The sequence below is a fragment of the Oikopleura dioica genome, chromosome XSR (assembly GCF_907165135.1).
Source record: "Oikopleura dioica chromosome XSR, OKI2018_I68_1.0, whole genome shotgun sequence".
Classification (NCBI taxonomy): domain Eukaryota; kingdom Metazoa; phylum Chordata; class Appendicularia; order Copelata; family Oikopleuridae; genus Oikopleura; species Oikopleura dioica.
The window spans coordinates 10339337-10356302 of record NC_137294.1 but is presented as its reverse complement, the minus strand read 5'-3'; the positions used below and the strand labels follow the sequence as shown (position 1 = coordinate 10356302).

The 16966-nt window shown below is 40.9% G+C and overlaps 4 protein-coding genes across 5 annotated transcripts; all 4 read left to right on the top strand.

Moving 5' to 3' along the window:
- Nucleotides 1–78: 78 nt before the first annotated feature.
- On the top strand, nucleotides 79–1822 carry LOC145708027 (testis-specific serine/threonine-protein kinase 2-like). Its single transcript, XM_081785635.1, has 6 exons — nucleotides 79–274; nucleotides 316–450; nucleotides 500–644; nucleotides 1102–1129; nucleotides 1246–1556; nucleotides 1603–1822. Exons 1-6 carry the CDS (start codon nucleotides 112–114, stop codon nucleotides 1697–1699), a joined length of 879 nt encoding a protein of 292 aa, XP_081641761.1. The 5' UTR covers nucleotides 79–111; the 3' UTR covers nucleotides 1700–1822.
- Nucleotides 1823–5616: 3794 nt separating this feature from the next.
- LOC145706718 (protein kinase C-like 1B) lies at nucleotides 5617–12487 on the top strand. Of its 2 annotated transcripts, XM_081784151.1 has the most exons (14): nucleotides 5617–5752; nucleotides 6618–6734; nucleotides 6829–6907; nucleotides 7056–7127; nucleotides 7397–7593; nucleotides 8386–8529; nucleotides 8911–9154; nucleotides 9206–9284; nucleotides 9344–9370; nucleotides 9718–9865; nucleotides 9911–10163; nucleotides 10488–10705; nucleotides 10754–10932; nucleotides 11054–12487. In XM_081784151.1, the coding sequence occupies exons 1-14, from the start codon at nucleotides 5746–5748 to the stop codon at nucleotides 11333–11335; spliced, it is 2046 nt and encodes a 681-aa protein (XP_081640277.1). In that variant the 5' UTR covers nucleotides 5617–5745; the 3' UTR covers nucleotides 11336–12487. The 2 variants fall into 2 exon arrangements, with proteins under 2 accessions (XP_081640277.1, XP_081640278.1); XM_081784152.1 differs by lacking the exon at nucleotides 9344–9370.
- Nucleotides 12488–12876: 389 nt separating this feature from the next.
- Nucleotides 12877–14424, top strand: LOC145708180 (uncharacterized). Its single transcript, XM_081785828.1, has 4 exons — nucleotides 12877–13585; nucleotides 13629–13910; nucleotides 13958–14083; nucleotides 14179–14424. Exons 1-4 carry the CDS (start codon nucleotides 12898–12900, stop codon nucleotides 14349–14351), a joined length of 1269 nt encoding a protein of 422 aa, XP_081641954.1. The 5' UTR covers nucleotides 12877–12897; the 3' UTR covers nucleotides 14352–14424.
- Nucleotides 14425–14627: 203 nt separating this feature from the next.
- Nucleotides 14628–16949, top strand: LOC145709270 (exportin-5-like). The gene is made up of 8 exons (XM_081786947.1): nucleotides 14628–14682; nucleotides 14724–14832; nucleotides 14883–15080; nucleotides 15128–15297; nucleotides 15342–15464; nucleotides 15505–15939; nucleotides 16039–16296; nucleotides 16372–16949. The coding sequence occupies exons 1-8, from the start codon at nucleotides 14628–14630 to the stop codon at nucleotides 16947–16949; spliced, it is 1926 nt and encodes a 641-aa protein (XP_081643073.1).
- Nucleotides 16950–16966: the final 17 nt, after the last annotated feature.

Sequence of the window (16966 nt, the reverse complement as noted above, 5' to 3'; positions counted from 1 at the left end):
TGTTCGAATTAAAAGGACTTCATTTGTTATTGTTATTAAGACGGTCTTTGATTGGCTTATTCTTCCGGGAAGTTCGCAACTCAGCTTTCTGCAGTCAGATAAAAGCCAGAAATGTCGGAAAACAACGCCCCCAAGGATATTGCTGAATTTCTTGAACGAGCTGGGGTGAAAATGGACGTCTTCATTAGGAGAGGCGGCTATGGCTCCGTCTCCAGAGGTGTCATGAAAGTCGGCGACGAGGGACAAACTAAACCCGTGGCCATCAAACTTATCGGTAAGTCGCGTTATTCTGAAGTCTGTCTATTTTGTTTTTAGACTTCCAAGGAGGCCAGGGAGAGCGCCAACTCTTCCGCGAACTTGAGGTCGCCGAAACTGTTTGGCATAAAAACCTGACATTTTCACTTTTTTCCGGATATTATGAGCCTAACGACACCATTTTCATCGTTACAGGTACATTGACAAACGGTTGACATGTTAAAAATACGAGACAATTTGTTAGAACTTTACGAGGAGGACTTTTCAACCTATCTCGCAGACCATGGACGGCTTCGACCAAGTATGTGCAAAAAAATGTTCCGACATATCACGGAGGGAGTCGTTTATCTCCATAAAAATGGTATTGCTCACCGAGACATCAAGCTGGGGTCGGCAACTTGCCACTTGCCAACTTGCCAATGGCAAGGTAAATGGCAAGTTTGGCAAGGCAAGTACTTGCCTTGCCTTGTCTTGCCAAAGGAAGTCTCCTGGCAAGTTGATGGCAAGTACATGTCTAGGTCCATTTTCCTTGGTTTTTTCCGTAGAGTTTATGCTCAAAAATCATTTTTTCACGAAAATCAAGTCGTTTTCACAGAGAATGAACAACAAGACAGTCGGTCAGAGGTTTAAGAACTACTCAAAGACCCATCGGACAAGATCTGAATCTCCGCTTGTGTTAGAAACTAGCAAACTACTTGAAATTTTCTTGCCAGAACTAGCCATTTCTACAACTTGCCATGGCAAGTTACTTGTCTTGCCATCAACTTGCCATGGCAAGTAACTTGCCTTGCCTTGTCTTGCCACGACATTTCGTGGCAAGTTGCCGACCCCAGACATCAAGTTGAGCAACATTCTTCTGCGACTCAACGAAGAGGTAACGTAATGATTCTAGATTCTAGAGAGCAAGGTGTTCTAGAATCTTAGGCCTCGAAACTAGTAGATTTTCATAATGAATTTCAATCTGAGGCTGAAAATATATTTTTTATAAAGAAAAAGCCCCTGAAAGCCGTGCTGACCGACTTTGGATTCGCCAGACGAGCTGACCGTGATACTCTCTCCGAGAATTATTGCGGGACTCGTTCCTACATGGCTCCAGAACTTATCAGCGAGACGCCTTACCAGCCCTTTATCGCAGACTGCTGGAGCTTGGGGCTTGTGCTTTTCATCATAGTCACCATGAGAAGACCTTTTCCCTCAACCCTTTCAAAAGACGTGATGCTTGCAAGACAGCGAGACATGAAGAACCTTATTCCTGACAGAGAGCCTTTTTGTTCTCATCCCGATCTCAAGGCCCTAACCCTGTAAATACAAACCTGCTTCCAGCATCTGATTTTACTCATCATTTAGGGCGTTGATGGACGCGGATGTAGAGACACGGATCACAGCGGAAGATGCCTTGGCCTACGATTGGTATAAAATTCCAGAACGCCAATCTCAAGAATAATGAATCACAATCAATGATAATATAATTTCACTGTCAAATTAGCACCAACTTTAACAACTGCCTTTACAAATTTATTATTTTTATAAAAAGAAAGTTCACATTTTCGAATAAAAAAACAACTTCACCTTATCACACAGAAAGGAGCATACTGTAGGGTCCGTACAGTATGCTCCTCAGAGTAAACTCATTACTAATACAAGCCTTCGTAGCATGTTTGGTTATTCTTGAGACGCATTCTTGAATTAAAACCTGCTTATGTCTTTAAAAAGAAGGTATGGGAACTGGCTTCGATGCAGAAACTGAGCATGATATGACGCAGGTAGTTTTCCAGTTTTTCTCAGTAGCAGAAGCGTATAAATACGACCGTCTCGACGGATTTCTTCTTCACATCGAGAGAAAAAGGCACCGACCGATTTTTGGTTTTTCAAGTTCAACACTCAAGTTAAAGGTCTTTACCTTGCAACTAGGAAAACCAGCTAGGCAATAGAATTATTCTTGACTTGAGAGAATTGAAAGAGCTAAGCAGATCTCGCCGTATTCTAATTTATCCTGCTAAGCTCGAAAGAAGCCCGGCTCTTGCTTTTTATTTCGAATGATGATTCGATTTTATTTTCCTCACGTTCCCTCTTAGCACAGAAAAAAGACCTCAGACAAGCAAAAAAATGGCAAAAATGAAAATGGGAAAAAGCCGCAAATTAGCAGCCCTTGAGCAACAGCGCTCAAAAAAGAAGGAAAAATCGAAAAAGATGCGAAGGAACAATCATCGCAAAGAGTCCTTCAGTATCTATATCTACAAAGTACTTAAGGACGGGTCCTTTATTTCGGCCTTGTATTAGCCAAAAGCCGCAACAAAAACCCATCCAAGCAAGTGCACCCAAATCTGGCTATCTCTTCTAAGGCAATGTCGATCATGAATTCGTTCGCAAACGACTGCTTCCGGCGCATCGCCAGCGAGGCCTCCCGACTCGCTGCCTACAACAAAAAGAGCACCATCTCTTCCCGCGAAATCCAAACCGCCGTTCGTCTTCTTCTCCCCGGCGAGATCGCCAAGCACGCCGTCTCCGAAGGCACCAAGGCAGTTTCCAAGTACAACACGACTCAAGCGCTCGCCTGAATCGTTGAAACTGAGGGACTTTTTTAGATCAAGGAGAGGAAAACATCAAAAGCAAAATGGATTAAATTTTCAATTTTTCAAAAAGAAATTTTATCTTTTTTTTGCTCCTGTTCGTAAAAAGCTCGTTCCTTGGTCTAAAAAGTGCTTCAAGATACAACTCTCAAATCCTCGTTGATTTCAATACCCATAGTAAAATTGCTCATAGTACTGTTTGTTCGACTTTTTAACCATGCCACTATGTAAAAATAAACAATGAAAACACACACATCAACATTCATTCATTCGCTTTTCATTCCGCCTTGTGTGTTACTGTCTTACTGTAATGCTGGCAGTAAGAAGAGAGGCTGTGGTAGCGGATTATTTCAATTTCTGGTGCATTTGACCACACGCTGTCGGATGGTGGCATTGGTGAGGGATTGTGCGGCGGGGGAGCAAGCTCAAAGAAGAGTGAGGCTTGTCTAAGAGCTTTTGGGTTTGAATTATTGATTTTGTTCCCGCCTGTCGAATGGCTTTATTGGCACTTGAACTTTTCCACGGGCCTAACTTAAATAATGCCAAACTCATCAAAAAACACAAGAAAAAAATCTTCATCGAAAACGTTCCTTTTCCAAAAGGAAATTGCACTCTACCTCTCTTTCTCCACCCACTCCTAACTCTGCTCAACTGAACTGAATGTGCAGATGAATCCATCTTACAGTGAGAGACAGCATAAACGACATAAAAATCGATCACCCGGACTCGTTTATTTTTTTTTTTCATTTATTTTTGCATCTACAATTTTGCAGCGACATTTTGAATGAAAAGATTAAGAGAAAAGAATGAAATAATCGTAAACTCAAATCGTAATTACTAAACTTGTAAGTTTCCGAGCGCGTCTTTCGAATCAACGGGCAGATTCTCAAATCGTCAGATCGAAGATGTCCATGTGATTATTACTTGTAAAAGTATGTCTTTTACAGAGGATGTAACTCAGTCGGCACATTTTCTTCTGAAGAAAATCGAAGAACATGCGGCGCGCGATTTAATTAAAACCGCTTAATTCACCGATTAAAAAACTGAAAAGAAAGAAAGAAAGAAAACCCGCGTGTAGACTCTACAACTATTCAGGATTCCAACGAGAGAATTTAACAGATACATACTGTCGGGCCCAGAGCAAGGCACCAACCTGTGTAGAAAACCTGAGTCAGGATTCGAAAGAGCTTCCCAAAACAATTCGACAACTCTTTCAAATCCTGACTCAGGTATTTTACACAGGTTGCCGAGCCCAGCACCTGCTGCTTTTCCCCCTTTTAGAGTTAGACTCTTCAAGTCTTCAACTTCAAATTTTGATTCGAGACTTGAGAATCTACCTATACAGTAAAGGCTATACACTGTATACTGTATAGTATAGCCTATACTGTTGTTAAAATTCGTTGATTGTAATTAACCCTTTTGTCAAATATGAATTGATTGAAGTTAAAATGGACAAGTTGAAGAAACAGCGCGAAACTTTCCGAACAACTCCCCAAGGAGAGTTCCAAAATTGAATTCAATTGAATTTTGCGAAACGCGGATTTTTTTCAGCTTTTTTTTTTATCTTTTACTTCCATTTTCGCGGAGCGCAGAAAGTGGCGCCCGAGTTTTCGTCGGAGCTCCCCGCTTCAGAGAAAAAACATTTCACAGGGCGAAAAAAGAAGAAGAGGCCCATTCACCGAACAATTGCAAAAAAACACACCCAAGATAGACACCCGAGATAGAACCAAAAAAAAAACCAACTGCGAGAAACAAAAAACCTCTTTTCAAAAACTTAGTTCGAATTTCGAAAAGAAAGAAAGAAAAAAAAAACGATTTGAAATGGAAGAAAATGAAAGAAAAAGATAAATTATCTTGAAAAATGATTTATTAATATATTTTAAATAATTGTTGAAAATTTTTTATCAGTGAGATTTCAATGAGTAACAATTAAAATGATTTTTGAATTTCTAGCCGCGCGCGCACTGCGGCTTTTTCCTAGTAGCCGCGCGAAAACTTCCAAGCCGCTGCCCCACGACTGCAAATCTCAAAGTTACAGTCGAGCAACTAAGCGCAATCGCGCTGAAAGAGAAGAAAAGAGCGCATTCGATTTTCCTCTAACACTATTTTTTTCTTCTTGAAAGAGCGAGAATTTGAATTGTGGCTCTCGGAGTGAAACATTCCCTTGAGTGAAGCTTTTAGTAGCGCCACGACATTGGCTGGACGAAAAATAACCCGCGAGAAAAAAAAAAGAAAGACCCGAATTTTTTCGAGCTTTAGATTTTTTCATGTAAAAAAGAAAACGCATTGAAATTAAGAATTTTATTTGTAAAACTATCCATTCGGCGATTTAGAATTCATAGTTGTAAATTTCGTTCCGATTGATTGATGCTGTCCAATTATCATTCCAGATTCGTAATAACTATCATCCGCGTCTCATATTCATTTTTCGACAATTGGCGCTGACGTCTGCTCACCTTCTCCAAATCACGGCGAAAGAAATAACTTCAATCAATACGTTTCGCATAAATTTAATGACGACGGCGATGATGATGATTGTCATTTGTGATTTTTACATTTTCAATTTACATTTTTTCCTTTTCTTCTTTTTCGCGACTGTTTTTTTTTTCATTTCGAATTCCGAATTGTGCTTCTTGATGTTACTTGCCTTTTACTGTCTTAGTGAATGAGTCTTGTGCTGGCGAAAGATACAGGAATAGAGCGGGCAGCGGAGAAACGCGCCGCTGTACTACTCAAAATCGATTTTGCCGAAGCATCAACTGTGCATATTGCTCCCCATTTTCATACCCATTACATATTGCCTTATTAGACAATTAAAAAATGAGAAGAAGGTATATTCGCCTCCGCTGACAGAACACGCGTACAGAACTGAAGAAAGAAAGAACAGAAATTCGAATTCAGAACTGAAGAATCCTCGGCCATGTCGGGTATGTAAAACATATTTTTAAGGGGGTAGACTTCAATTATCTCGTTTTTCGAGCAGATTTATAGAGAATTATAGCTAAAAATCGAGAAGCCGCTTGCGGCTTCCACTCGGAAAAAGAACATGAGCCGCGCTTAGCGCGGCTTTTCAATTGGTATTGCTCGAAAAGCAAGCCGCTTCTCGATGACTGATATCTACAGCTTAAATTACTGTTTCATAATTAGAGAATTACGGTTATTACTAATTAGGGCGAGGAGTGGACCTATAATTGAAATTTGTACGCTCTGATTACTGTAACAACCCGAAACAAAACCCGTTCAGAGAGGCTGTAATGCACTAGTTGTTACTGTTTGGAACAGGGATTTGTAAAGTCCCAGTGTATAAATTAAACTTGTATCCACTACTTGCTCAAGAGGATTGATTAATATTCAATCTCTCAAACTGTAACGAAGAACAGTACTGCATGATTTAGGTCAGGGGAGAAAAAGGGGATTAAAGTTGGATGATCGAGCGATTTTTGAGATTCTTTCCTCTTCTTTTCCCTGGAGTAGCGAAAGGGCACCAGACGCTTCTTCTTTTCTCCAAATTGGGCGAAAATTAAATTTGATTGATGTAAACTAGCTTTCTTTAGGACATCGCCGTGTTTTTTTCTTTCGATCTAGGGTGAGGGTTAGAGTCTGAACAAATGAATTTAGGTGGTTAATGCCCTAGAATTTTGAATTTTCTTTCTTGTTCTTTTCGTTGGATCAAATAAGGGAGTGGCTCTTATAATAAGCCTAGGAAAAAAAGTCTTAAGAAAAATCCAATCGCTGATAGGCTTGTCTACCCCCTTAAATCGTGCTGAATAAAGTTGAATTGTGTCTGTTCAGAATTCACAGGTTTGATCAAGATCACCGTGCTGGAAGCATGCGATTTGCACCCCACGCCGAGAATGGCGCGCATGGGCCAACGAATCGACGTCCTGACAGTCAAGCTGAACACGTACGGTAAGATACAGACACGCACTGCTCTTGGACGTCTTTTTAGAGGTCACTCACCCTTTTTTCACCGCTGTAAAACGCATAATTGACCCTTCTTTAGTTTCGATCGACGTGGATGAAAATACGAAGACGGGTTCGACCCAGCAGCGTCACATAAATCGAACTTTAGCCGTGAAAGGAATGTGTTATTTTTTTTACTTTTGAAGTTTCGACTATTTTCTACTAAGTTGCAAATCGAAGTAGAAATAAGAAAGAAATAAAAACTAAACCTGCTTTTTGAGCAGGAGCAGCTCGAGCAATCGATTTATTCTAATAACATGGATAAGGCGGATCGCCCAAATGGTGTTACAATAATAAGTTCACTCCTACAGTCTCCAAATGCACGAGAATACATTTCCGGTAACTATAACTTTCGAAATTGTATTCTTTCTAGGATTTTTGCCCTTTCTAGTCACAAAAATAGCTCAAAAAGGTCCAAAATTGAGAGATTATCTAATTTCTCGTGAGCTTTTCGCAGGAAAAAGACGAAAATATCCGTAAGATTGGATATTTTTACCCATTTTTGGCTTCGTTTTTGACGCTTTTTGTACCTAGAAAGACTAAATTCGCCCGTTAATTGCTCTTTCGTTTCATAATTCGAATGTTTGAATTTTAATCTTTGATTTAAGAATCTTTCACGAAGACCTAACAGACGACGACTGGGTGGCAGATACATCTGTCAATGTGCCCGAGCTGGAGATCCGCAAGGAGATCCCCATGTGGCTTGATCTGGATCCGAAGGGCAAGATTTTCGTGAAAATCGATCTCTATCGTCCGATGAAGGATACAGAAATTCAAACGCGCCAGTTGGACGACAAGCTCGAGGAAAAGGGATTAAAAGATACATCTATAGAGCAGAACTAGAGTAATCTGGCCTCGCGCTACCGCACTTGCCCGTCAATTAGCATTAACATTCTACATTTGATAATCGAAAAAAAGTAATCTGGCGGTTAGTAGTTGAGTACCGCTCGAGCTAATTCCCACAGTCCGATCAATACTTATGATGAATTTAAAAAACTTTTTGCAGGCAAATTTCTGACCTGGCCGGATTTTGTACCCCTATGAAAGCCCGTAAAATTTTGAGTCGATTTGACCAAATCGTTTTTGAAATTTTCTAGAGAATGACGTCACAAATGACGTCAGAAGGTCCCAAATAGGCGAAACTTTGAGTCAAATTTTAATTGCCTTCCCGATGGAATTAAGGAGTGTTCTATAGCTCAAATGAAAGCTTATTTAAAACTGAACTAAGGTTTTTAAGGGTTTTTTTAAAATTTTTGAAAATCTGGGCTCTAGAATTTCCCGAAAAAAAATTTTCAACCAAATAAAAAAATCTTGAAAACCTTAGTTCAGTTTTTCACAAGGATCAATTTGAGCTATAAAACACCGAAAAATTCCTTTAAAAAAGCCCCTAAAAACTGACTCAAAGTTTGGCCAAAATCGCCATTTTTGCCAACTTTATACGTCATTTATGACGTCACCGTCTGACGGTTTTGGCCCAAATCTAGTCCAGGCGACTCGAAATTTTACGGGCTTTCTGCTAGGTATGAAAACAGGCAAAGTTAGAATTTTGCCTGCAAAAAGTTTTTTAAATTCATCTATATATATTCCTGAGTGCAGGCTAATCGCAAGAAACGTCGAAAAGACGCCGTCCGCCGCAAGGTCCATCGCAAGAACGGCCACAAATACCTGGCCACCTACTTCAAGCAGCCGACCTTTTGTTCTCATTGCCAAAGCTTCATCTGGGGCCTCGTCAACAAGCAAGGTTAATACTAAACCCTACTGATACTTCAAACCCTTCGACACCCGCACCCATCATTTATGCTCCACAAATGACTATTTGCGGAGAAGGATAATTGATCCAAGTCGAATATTCATGCTTCTCTGAAGGCAATTTTCAAAACGAATCTCCAACAGTTACTTTCAATTGGAAGTATTTTTCTGAGTGAATAAGTAAATTTTATACTCAAATATCTTTTAAAATAGTACTTTTTTCGTTTACCACTGATCATTGATCGTTGCGCATGACGATTACTTCCGCTGCTTATTATTGACGCTAGTAGTGATTGAAAATAATGAGTAGCAAGGGAGAGAAAAAGAGTACAGCTAGTAGGAAAGAGGAAGGTTTTTATCGTTTCGGTTTTAGGTTATCAATGTCAGACGTGCTGCCAAGTGATCCACAAGAAATGTCTGCACCTGGTGGTGACGATGTGTTCCGGCGACTCGAAGCACGTGACGGACATGACTAGCGAGATCGATGCGAAGATTTCGCGTCTCAAGCTCGAGGTGCACCACAAATGGAAGGACAAGACCTACAAAAGCCCGACATTCTGCGAGCACTGCGGCAGTCTCCTCTGGGGTCTCTACAATCAAGGCATCAGATGCAAAAGGTGAACAAAAGGATGATTACAAGTGGCAATCGAGTCAATTAAAAAATTAAGCTGCAAAATGGACGTCCATCGGCGGTGCAAGGAGCGCGTAACCAATTTCTGCGGCGTTGATCCAAAGCAACTCCGCGAGGTAAGTTCCTAGCCACCCCATTAGACGCCCATTTACTAATCTCATTTTTATCAAAATAGATAGCTGAGAATAAATTTTCCGACCAGGTAGCAAAATTTTTCTCAATGTCAAAAATATAAGCCTGAATGTTTTAAATTGCATGTCGAATCGAGCAACTCTTGTTTTCATTGTTTCTCATTTTATTGAAGTTTGAGCAAGAGTTCAGTGTGAATGTGCGAACAAAATAATAAAACCAAGTGTTGGAAAAGTTTTTGATCAAGAACTTCATTTCCGGAAGTACTGTAATTTGCCTCCATGTGGATCGAAGAAGAGCCCTATTTTGAGGGGCTTTCTTCAAACTCTACTGAAGGCTTGTTGCAACCTTTATTCATCCTTTTTGTTGAATGGAACAGAATAACCCTGTGTGTTATCATAACTGTATTTCTTTGTTTAGGCTCTTACGAACATCAAGGATCCGCCGAGTAGACTGCCGAGTGTAGAGTCGACGGGATCGGCCAAGGGCGTCCGATCGAGCACACAGTCGATGAGCATAAAGAACTTCCTCCTTGTAAAAGTACTTGGAAGAGGCTCATTTGGAAAAGGTAAAAAAGGGTGGAAAAGGTAAAATCTGAAGTTAATTGATTCAGTTCTTCTGGCTGAGCATAAAGACACGAAGAATATATACGCGATCAAGGTGCTCAAAAAGGGCCAAATTATCGAAGACGACGACGTAGAATGCACAATGACAGAACGCCGGGTTCTCGAACTCTCTCATCCCTTTTTGACGACACTGTACGCCTCTTTCCAAGACTCCGAACGTCTTTATTTCGTGATGGAGTACGTCCAAGGCGGCGATTTGATGTTCCAAATCCAGCGCGACAGGAAATTCTCCGAGTCTCGGTAAGTATTGCCACTTTTCTCAACATTTGAGCTTTCAAAAAATGAAATTTTCAATTTGGGATTCCTCGGTTCATCGTTTTGACAAGTTCCCGGAAAGTCGGTATGAATTTAAAGAAACACATATTTTATTATCTGGTGACTTTTCTTTTTCGGTGTGCTTTTTTCCTTCTTTATTGAGAAAAAAGCGTGGGAATCTGGGTGGTTTAGGGGGTAGACATCGGGAATAGAAATTTTCATCATACTTTCCTCTAAAAAAATCCCCTCGATGATGTCTTCCCCCTTAAATTTTATGAAATTAAAAAATTCTGATATTGTAAATTCTAGCTCGCGATTTTACTCGGCCGAAGTAGCTTGCGCACTGATGTATCTTCACTCTCGCAAAGTGGTCTATCGCGATCTCAAGCTGGACAACGTCTTGCTCGACAGCGAGGGACACATCAAGATCGCCGATTTCGGAATGTGCAAAGAAAATGTTTACGGAAACAACTTCGCGACGACATTTTGCGGGACGCCGGACTACATTGCTCCTGAAATTGTTCGAGGTATTTCCTGAACGTCTTTTGTTGGGGCGACAATAACGAGTGCTTCAGAACAAGACTACGGCGCGCCGGTAGACTGGTGGGCCTTTGGAGTCCTTCTTTATGAAATGCTCTCCGGCGTGCCCCCTTTCGAGGCGGACAATGAAGATGACCTCTTCGAGTGTATATTGCACGATGAAGTCCTCTTTCCGGTTTGGCTCACGACAGAGGCGGTCCAAATCCTTAATCAGGTTAGTAAACGCCTTCTACTTATTCTTCTTAATATTCAGTAATAATTTTTATTAAAAACTACTGAGCGTACGATTTTGGGTTAACTAAAATGATCTGTTTCGCTAATTTTCCGTCGTTTAGTTGATGACAAAGAATCCGCACGCGCGTTTGGGCACGCGCGGCGAAGACGAAATCCGCAACCACAAGTTCTTCTCGTCAATCAACTGGGCCAAGCTCGAAGCTCGTGAAATCCGCCCCAGCTTCGTCCCGACAATCACCAGCCCGTTCTCAGTGGAGAACTTCGACCGCGAATTTACCTCCGGCTCGCCGACCCTTTCGCCAGCCAACTCATTCAAGATCTCGCACGCGCAGCAGGAGGAGTTCCGCGACTTTTCCTTCGTGCACGACGAGTTACTCGGCTGAGTTCACCTCCATCATGACAATAACAACGACTAGCCGTCAGTTTTTCAAATCTCCGAAAAATCCTCTTTCCTTGTTCTTCAGCAGCCTCCTCAAAGTTAGCGAAAGCCACAAGTCACCAGTCGGAGAAAGAAAACCTGCAAAACTCTTGTTCTTATCAGTCAACCAAAAATAATCTGAAGTGATGCTTTCGTGTTCCAAAAGAATCTCTTTCTAGTTCCAAACCAAATTATTCCAATTTACATTCAAATGCAAAAAGGCAAAAAAACTATTTCTAATTTCAAAAAAGTAAAAAATCATTTCTTCTTGCCAACTTGCACTCAGCTTTTTTCTCTGTTTATTATTCTGAATTATTTCCTCATACTGTCCATTTTATATTATCTTTTATTTTGTGTGTCATCTTCTTTTTCCATCATAAATTTTTTTCTCGACCCTGGAATTTAAAAATAATTAACAAAAAAGAGAAAGTGATGGTGCTAGAGTCTTTAAACTAATTTTAATTCCTGAAAAAGTAGTTGAGTCTACCAGACTTGCTTTCTGATTAATTTTTATTTATCTTTTACTATTTCTACTAATTATTTCTAAAAAACCAAAACGCAAAAGAATCCTACTCCTAAATGAGAATGGTCGAATGTTTTTTAAAGCAGTAGCAATGCAGTACGCATTCTTCAAGATCAATGATGACAACGATCGTTTTACTTGTCAGAGGGTCTTTTTATTTTCACGCTACAGCAACTTGTCTACAGGGTCAGAGTTAGAGTTAATCGTTTTTTTCTGGAAGCAGGCACACAGGTCAGGAAACAGCTTCTGACTCTGGCTTCTGCACTGGACAATTGAGAAATGCAGTAATTTAACAGATCAATTTTATAATTTTCATCATCGGCATCTTGTATTGAATTTATCAGTAGTCGTCTCTCGCTGTTTCCTTCTTCTGTTCGCTATTTATATAAATACGCTTTTCGATTTCACCTAATGACAAATCTTATTCTTATCATTTCATTTTTTGTTTGTCTTTTTTCTTTCATCAAATCTTCATCGTCTACCTCTAACATAGAGACTTATCTTTGTTTTCATTTTTATATTTTGCATTTGTTTATTTTCTATATTGACCTTGTTTATTCTACTTTCGCCTTCGTATCCCAAAAAAATGAATATTGAATTTATTGAATGCTTCAGCTTCCATTTCCTTTTTAAAGATGTTCTTTTTGATATTTAAATTATTTAATAATAATAATGAAAAAGATCATTTTCAAAGTTACATATTTTGCAATAATAATAAAAATCACTCCAAGTTGTTCCAAATTACCAGAATCTGACGGTTCTTTGCTTCAGAATGAATCCTTCTACCGGCACTTCTTCTCCGTTTGGAAGTTTTCCGACGCAAAAAGACCTCATAGAGAGTTCTGTTCGATCCGCTCTCAGGATACGTTCTTATCAATAAATTGCTTAACGAACTCTAGACAAAAAAGAACCTGGATCTTTGATAAAAAAAGCCTCTTGCTTTTGCATCGATTAGGAAGTCCGTAAGAACCTCAAATAGCACACAGCAAGTAGTCACATTTCTGATGCAGGTGGACGAGAATCTCTCCGATGAGCACCTTATGGATGGTCTCCGTCGCTGGCGAAATATCTTTGGCCAAGGTGGCGCCGATTTGAACCTTCAAATCAACTGGATGAAATACGAAAAAAAGCTAAATAATTTTTTCCATTCTTTTGTCCGCGAACGATGGCGTGGCGGATTGTCGATCTTGTTGCAGCTGATCCACAACATGTGCCATCCGATTCGATTCGTGGGTGACGACTGCATCGACGAGGGCGGCACTCTACTCCAAATTGGAGAGCACTTCGATTCGCATATGATTTCGTTCTTTGCTGCAGCGCTTCTGAGCTGCGAAAAGAGCTACTGGGAGAAGGAAAACAAGACAATGCTGAAGGGAGAGTCAATTTCCGCGATTCTGCTCTATCTAATTGAGAAATTCGACGAAATTGGCCACAAAGAAGGCTGGATTTCGCTCTTGTTCAATCATTTTTGGGTTGTCTCGCCAGAAGTCTTTTGCACGGCGCTGGAGAAGTCGAACAGCGAGATTCTTCCACCTCTTCTTGAGTTTATTACAGATCAAATGACTGAAAACCCAGTTGGACTGAAGACAGACGACAGCGATTGTGAATTTCCCATCGTCATCTTGGATAACATCCGCGAGTATTTTCTGCTCCACTGTAATTGTATTCTTTTGCCAGGGCCTACTAATAAAGGTAATTTATCACTTGAAAAATTTTTCTGTAATTTTATCTTCAGAATCAGGGAACCGGGACATGTCCAAAAGTATCATTTTCGAGGTGCTAAAATTCATCGCGCCAGCTTCAGCTCGCCACACTGCCTCTTTCGCGACGGAACCCATGCTCGTTGCAATTTGTGGAATCATGAAACGCTGCTGGGAAATCAGCCAGAATCCAAAGTACAAAGATGAGCTCAGGCCTCGATTGCAGGACGGTGGAGAGCTTCCACAGCGATCAGCCTACATCGAGATCATGTTTGAGATTTGGAAGAACACTGTCCGAATTCTAGCCAACATTTTAGGTTCTAGCTAATCGATTCTTAGAATAACGTTGCTAATAACAAATCAGGCCACCATGAGAGCGAACACAAGAAAGAGATGCAAGATGAAGTACGCGCTCTCGGGGCGATTCCAGCTGTCCTGGCCGCTGCGGGCACTCTTCATACTAATCAGATTCGACCCTGGGCGATTCAGGAACAGTTATCATTACAGACTAATTCAAAGTCTTATTCCGAGGCCACGTGTATTCGGCACTTTGTATTTAAGTTACTTTGATGACCGTGCAAAAGGCAATCGATCAGTTGACGAAGAACAATCTGGAGAATCAGGCTGAAATCAGCTCGTTGAAGAACATGGGGAAAGTAGACCACGACGATGTTACTGTTGATCGCGAGGATGGCAAGTTCCATTTCAAGAGAATTCAACTTGACAAGAAAGATGCGAAGAAAGAAATCATTCAATGAAGGAAGAAGAACGAATTTGAAAAGAATAGCCTGTTGAATGAGTTCCCAAAGTTGCTGTCCGAGCTCCTGCCAAAATGCCAAAATCGAATCTAATTTCTGTCGTTTTATAGAAAAATGCTTCGGCTACCGAGAAGTTTACGCTCGACGAGAATACTTTCTCGTAAATCTTCACAATTATCAGAAGAAGCGGCTTTTATCGAGGTCAAAAGTGGAAAGGAACAGGGCTTGAAGATCAGAAAAGACTTTAGAAACAAAAACCCAAGAAATTTGGAAAAGATGAACATCGCACATCGGGACCTTGGCTGGGGAGCTGGTCCAGCTAATAATCAAGGTTTGCTACTCTTCATGTCAGTACTTTTTTCGCTTGGCTAGAGCGTTTTATGACCGCCGAAACAATCAAAAACTTTGATCCACATGGTCTTCGGATAGAAGTGACGAATTTGCCCGCCCATGCATCTCATCATATTGTCGAATTAATTAGGTACCAGGTTTCCTTAAAAATGAAGCTCTAAGCCGTCTTTTTTATTTCAGGAGAGATGATTTCGTAGAGGGCATTTGTAAGCACTACAGAAGTGGAATAATCGCCTCGGCCAGTTCCGAAGAAACAGCAATAAGCAATCAGATTCTCGACAAAACTGATAGAATCGCTAGTTATGTCGTGGGCCGCGCTCTGGGCGCTAGAATGCAGATGGCAGGCATCACTAACGTTTCTTATCCTTTCATCCCTCAGTAAGTCTTTTCGTTCATCTTCTCTTTTGGCTACTTTGTGTTTGAAGCTCGCAGGAAGAGAGTATAACTTTTGAAGAAGACGACTTCACCATAGCGCTGGAAGAAATGGGGATCATTTTCGAAGAACCATTCGACGAAAACTCGCGAGATCGTCAAGTTAAATTTACAGAACGCGAAGATGGAGAGCTACCCTCGTGGACGAGGGGTCAAACGCCCAGTCAGATTAAGAAAAACAACAAGTTTATTGATCATGTATTCAAGAAGTAATCGTTTTTGTTCCTTTGCTAATGTTCGCGTCTTTAGATTGGGTATGCGATAGAATGAACATCGAAAATGTTAAAAAGGCATTTCTCATTCAACTCGAGCCCAACTGCTCCAACCAAGGTAAACCGACACTCTTCGGTAAAATGTTAATTTTATCAAGATCGACTGGAATCGTACAACCTCATTCAAAAGTTCAAATCCGACCAGAACGAGCGATCCGAGCAGTTGAGAATAATCTTCCAGCTTTTGACCGACCCAAACGATTTCATCCGTAGCTCTTCCCTTGGCTTATTTTACGATGTCTTGCGCGTCGAGTGGAACAACTACTCGAGCAGGGAGAAGGAGGAAGTCAAGAGCTCCCTAATGAATTTACTTGCATCGACGAAAAATGTTCAACGGCAGATGACGAGGATCATTGCCGAAGTGGCGATCCGTGAGTGGCCTCAAGAATGGCGCGCACTTTCGGAACTCATTGATACTGCAGATGGACAGTACTACTTGACGATTTTGAGGATAACCGGCGAGATTCAATTCCACATTAACCATCAAACCATCGACAACCAAACAAGACATCGGGACCTGTCAACTGCGCTAGGTTCGGGCTTTCTCTCAAAGTTAACATACTTTCCCCGTTATTTTATTTCACGAATAAGAAATTCAATCCGTTATAGTTCTCTTCATAACTATATTTTAGTCGATCGACATCATCGACTAATCGAAATGGTACTCGACATTTGCGGCAATTCCAGCTACTCAATTCAAGAAAAAGACGAAGTTCTCTCTAATGCAGGTCTTCTTGTGGAAAGCTGTAAGCACGATATTCTCCTCGAGCTAATTTCAGTCAAGCAGATTTGGAACTTGCTCAGAGACTCGATCGCACTCATTGGCACTCCTGAATCAAACATATGTTTGACCCTGTTTGAGATCTTCATTGTCTCGGTTTCTCGCCAAGGTAAAAATTAAGGGGCCTCTCATAGTCTTTCCCCTTTATTTCAAAGATTCCAATTGAAAATATATTTTTATCTAGTTAACAGTTCCTCCGAGCGAGTTTCGCTGTGGAAGATCTTTTCTTCCGACGATCACTTGCAGATAATCGATCAAGTGCTCGACCAGGCGCTCAAATTTTCATCAGAAAAAGAGTTCCTTCTCGTCGGTCGTTTGGCGCAATTCTCCGATTCGATGGGCAGCCTCATCGCCCAATGCTGGTACTCGCCGAAGAATTGTGAACACGACGCTCTGAAGAGCCTCTTCCAGTGCAGCGATGCAATCAAGTTTCTAATCAAAGTCGTTTCGCTGAAAAGTCCGTTCCTTGTAGAGTCTGGAATTCACGCTTTTCAATCAATAGTAAAAGCCGTGAGTGCGTTTATGGAATCAGAAGCCGCCGCAAGAAGGCCGAAAGGAATCGAAGATGAAATGAGCTCATTTGTTAACATGCTAATGCCGAAACTGCTGGATAGCCTCACCTATTTCGCCTCCGAACAATTTGCCAAGAAGGACTACGTCAAATCTCTTCAGGGCTTCGAGTCTGACGGCCATCAAAGATCCTTTGTCACGAAATTGATCAATGTTTCATGTTCACTTTTGAAAGGAAACGATGAAAACTGATTGATTCACTCACTTCT

Bases quoted from the DNA above. Each gene is read 5' to 3' on its own strand.
- LOC145708027 (XM_081785635.1), top strand. From the start codon at position 112: ATGTCGGAAAACAACGCCCCCAAGGATATTGCTGAATTTCTTGAACGA. The intron at 451-499 runs GTACATTGACAA...ACAATTTGTTAG, and splicing joins CACCATTTTCATCGTTACAG to AACTTTACGAGGAGGACTTT. The intron at 645-1,101 runs GTCGGCAACTTG...CATCAAGTTGAG, and splicing joins CACCGAGACATCAAGCTGGG to CAACATTCTTCTGCGACTCA.
- LOC145708180 (XM_081785828.1), top strand. From the start codon at position 12,898: ATGCAGGTGGACGAGAATCTCTCCGATGAGCACCTTATGGATGGTCTC. The intron at 13,911-13,957 runs GTTCTAGCTAAT...ATAACAAATCAG, and splicing joins AATTCTAGCCAACATTTTAG to GCCACCATGAGAGCGAACAC. The intron at 14,084-14,178 runs AACAGTTATCAT...CCGTGCAAAAGG, and splicing joins TCGACCCTGGGCGATTCAGG to CAATCGATCAGTTGACGAAG.
- LOC145706718 (XM_081784151.1), top strand. The intron at 6,735-6,828 runs GTAAGATACAGA...ACCCTTCTTTAG, and splicing joins AGTCAAGCTGAACACGTACG to TTTCGATCGACGTGGATGAA. The intron at 9,155-9,205 runs GTGAACAAAAGG...TAAAAAATTAAG, and splicing joins CAAGGCATCAGATGCAAAAG to CTGCAAAATGGACGTCCATC.
- LOC145709270 (XM_081786947.1), top strand. From the start codon at position 14,628: ATGAACATCGCACATCGGGACCTTGGCTGGGGAGCTGGTCCAGCTAAT. The intron at 15,465-15,504 runs GTAAACCGACAC...AATTTTATCAAG, and splicing joins GCCCAACTGCTCCAACCAAG to ATCGACTGGAATCGTACAAC. The intron at 16,297-16,371 runs GTAAAAATTAAG...ATTTTTATCTAG, and splicing joins TGTCTCGGTTTCTCGCCAAG to TTAACAGTTCCTCCGAGCGA.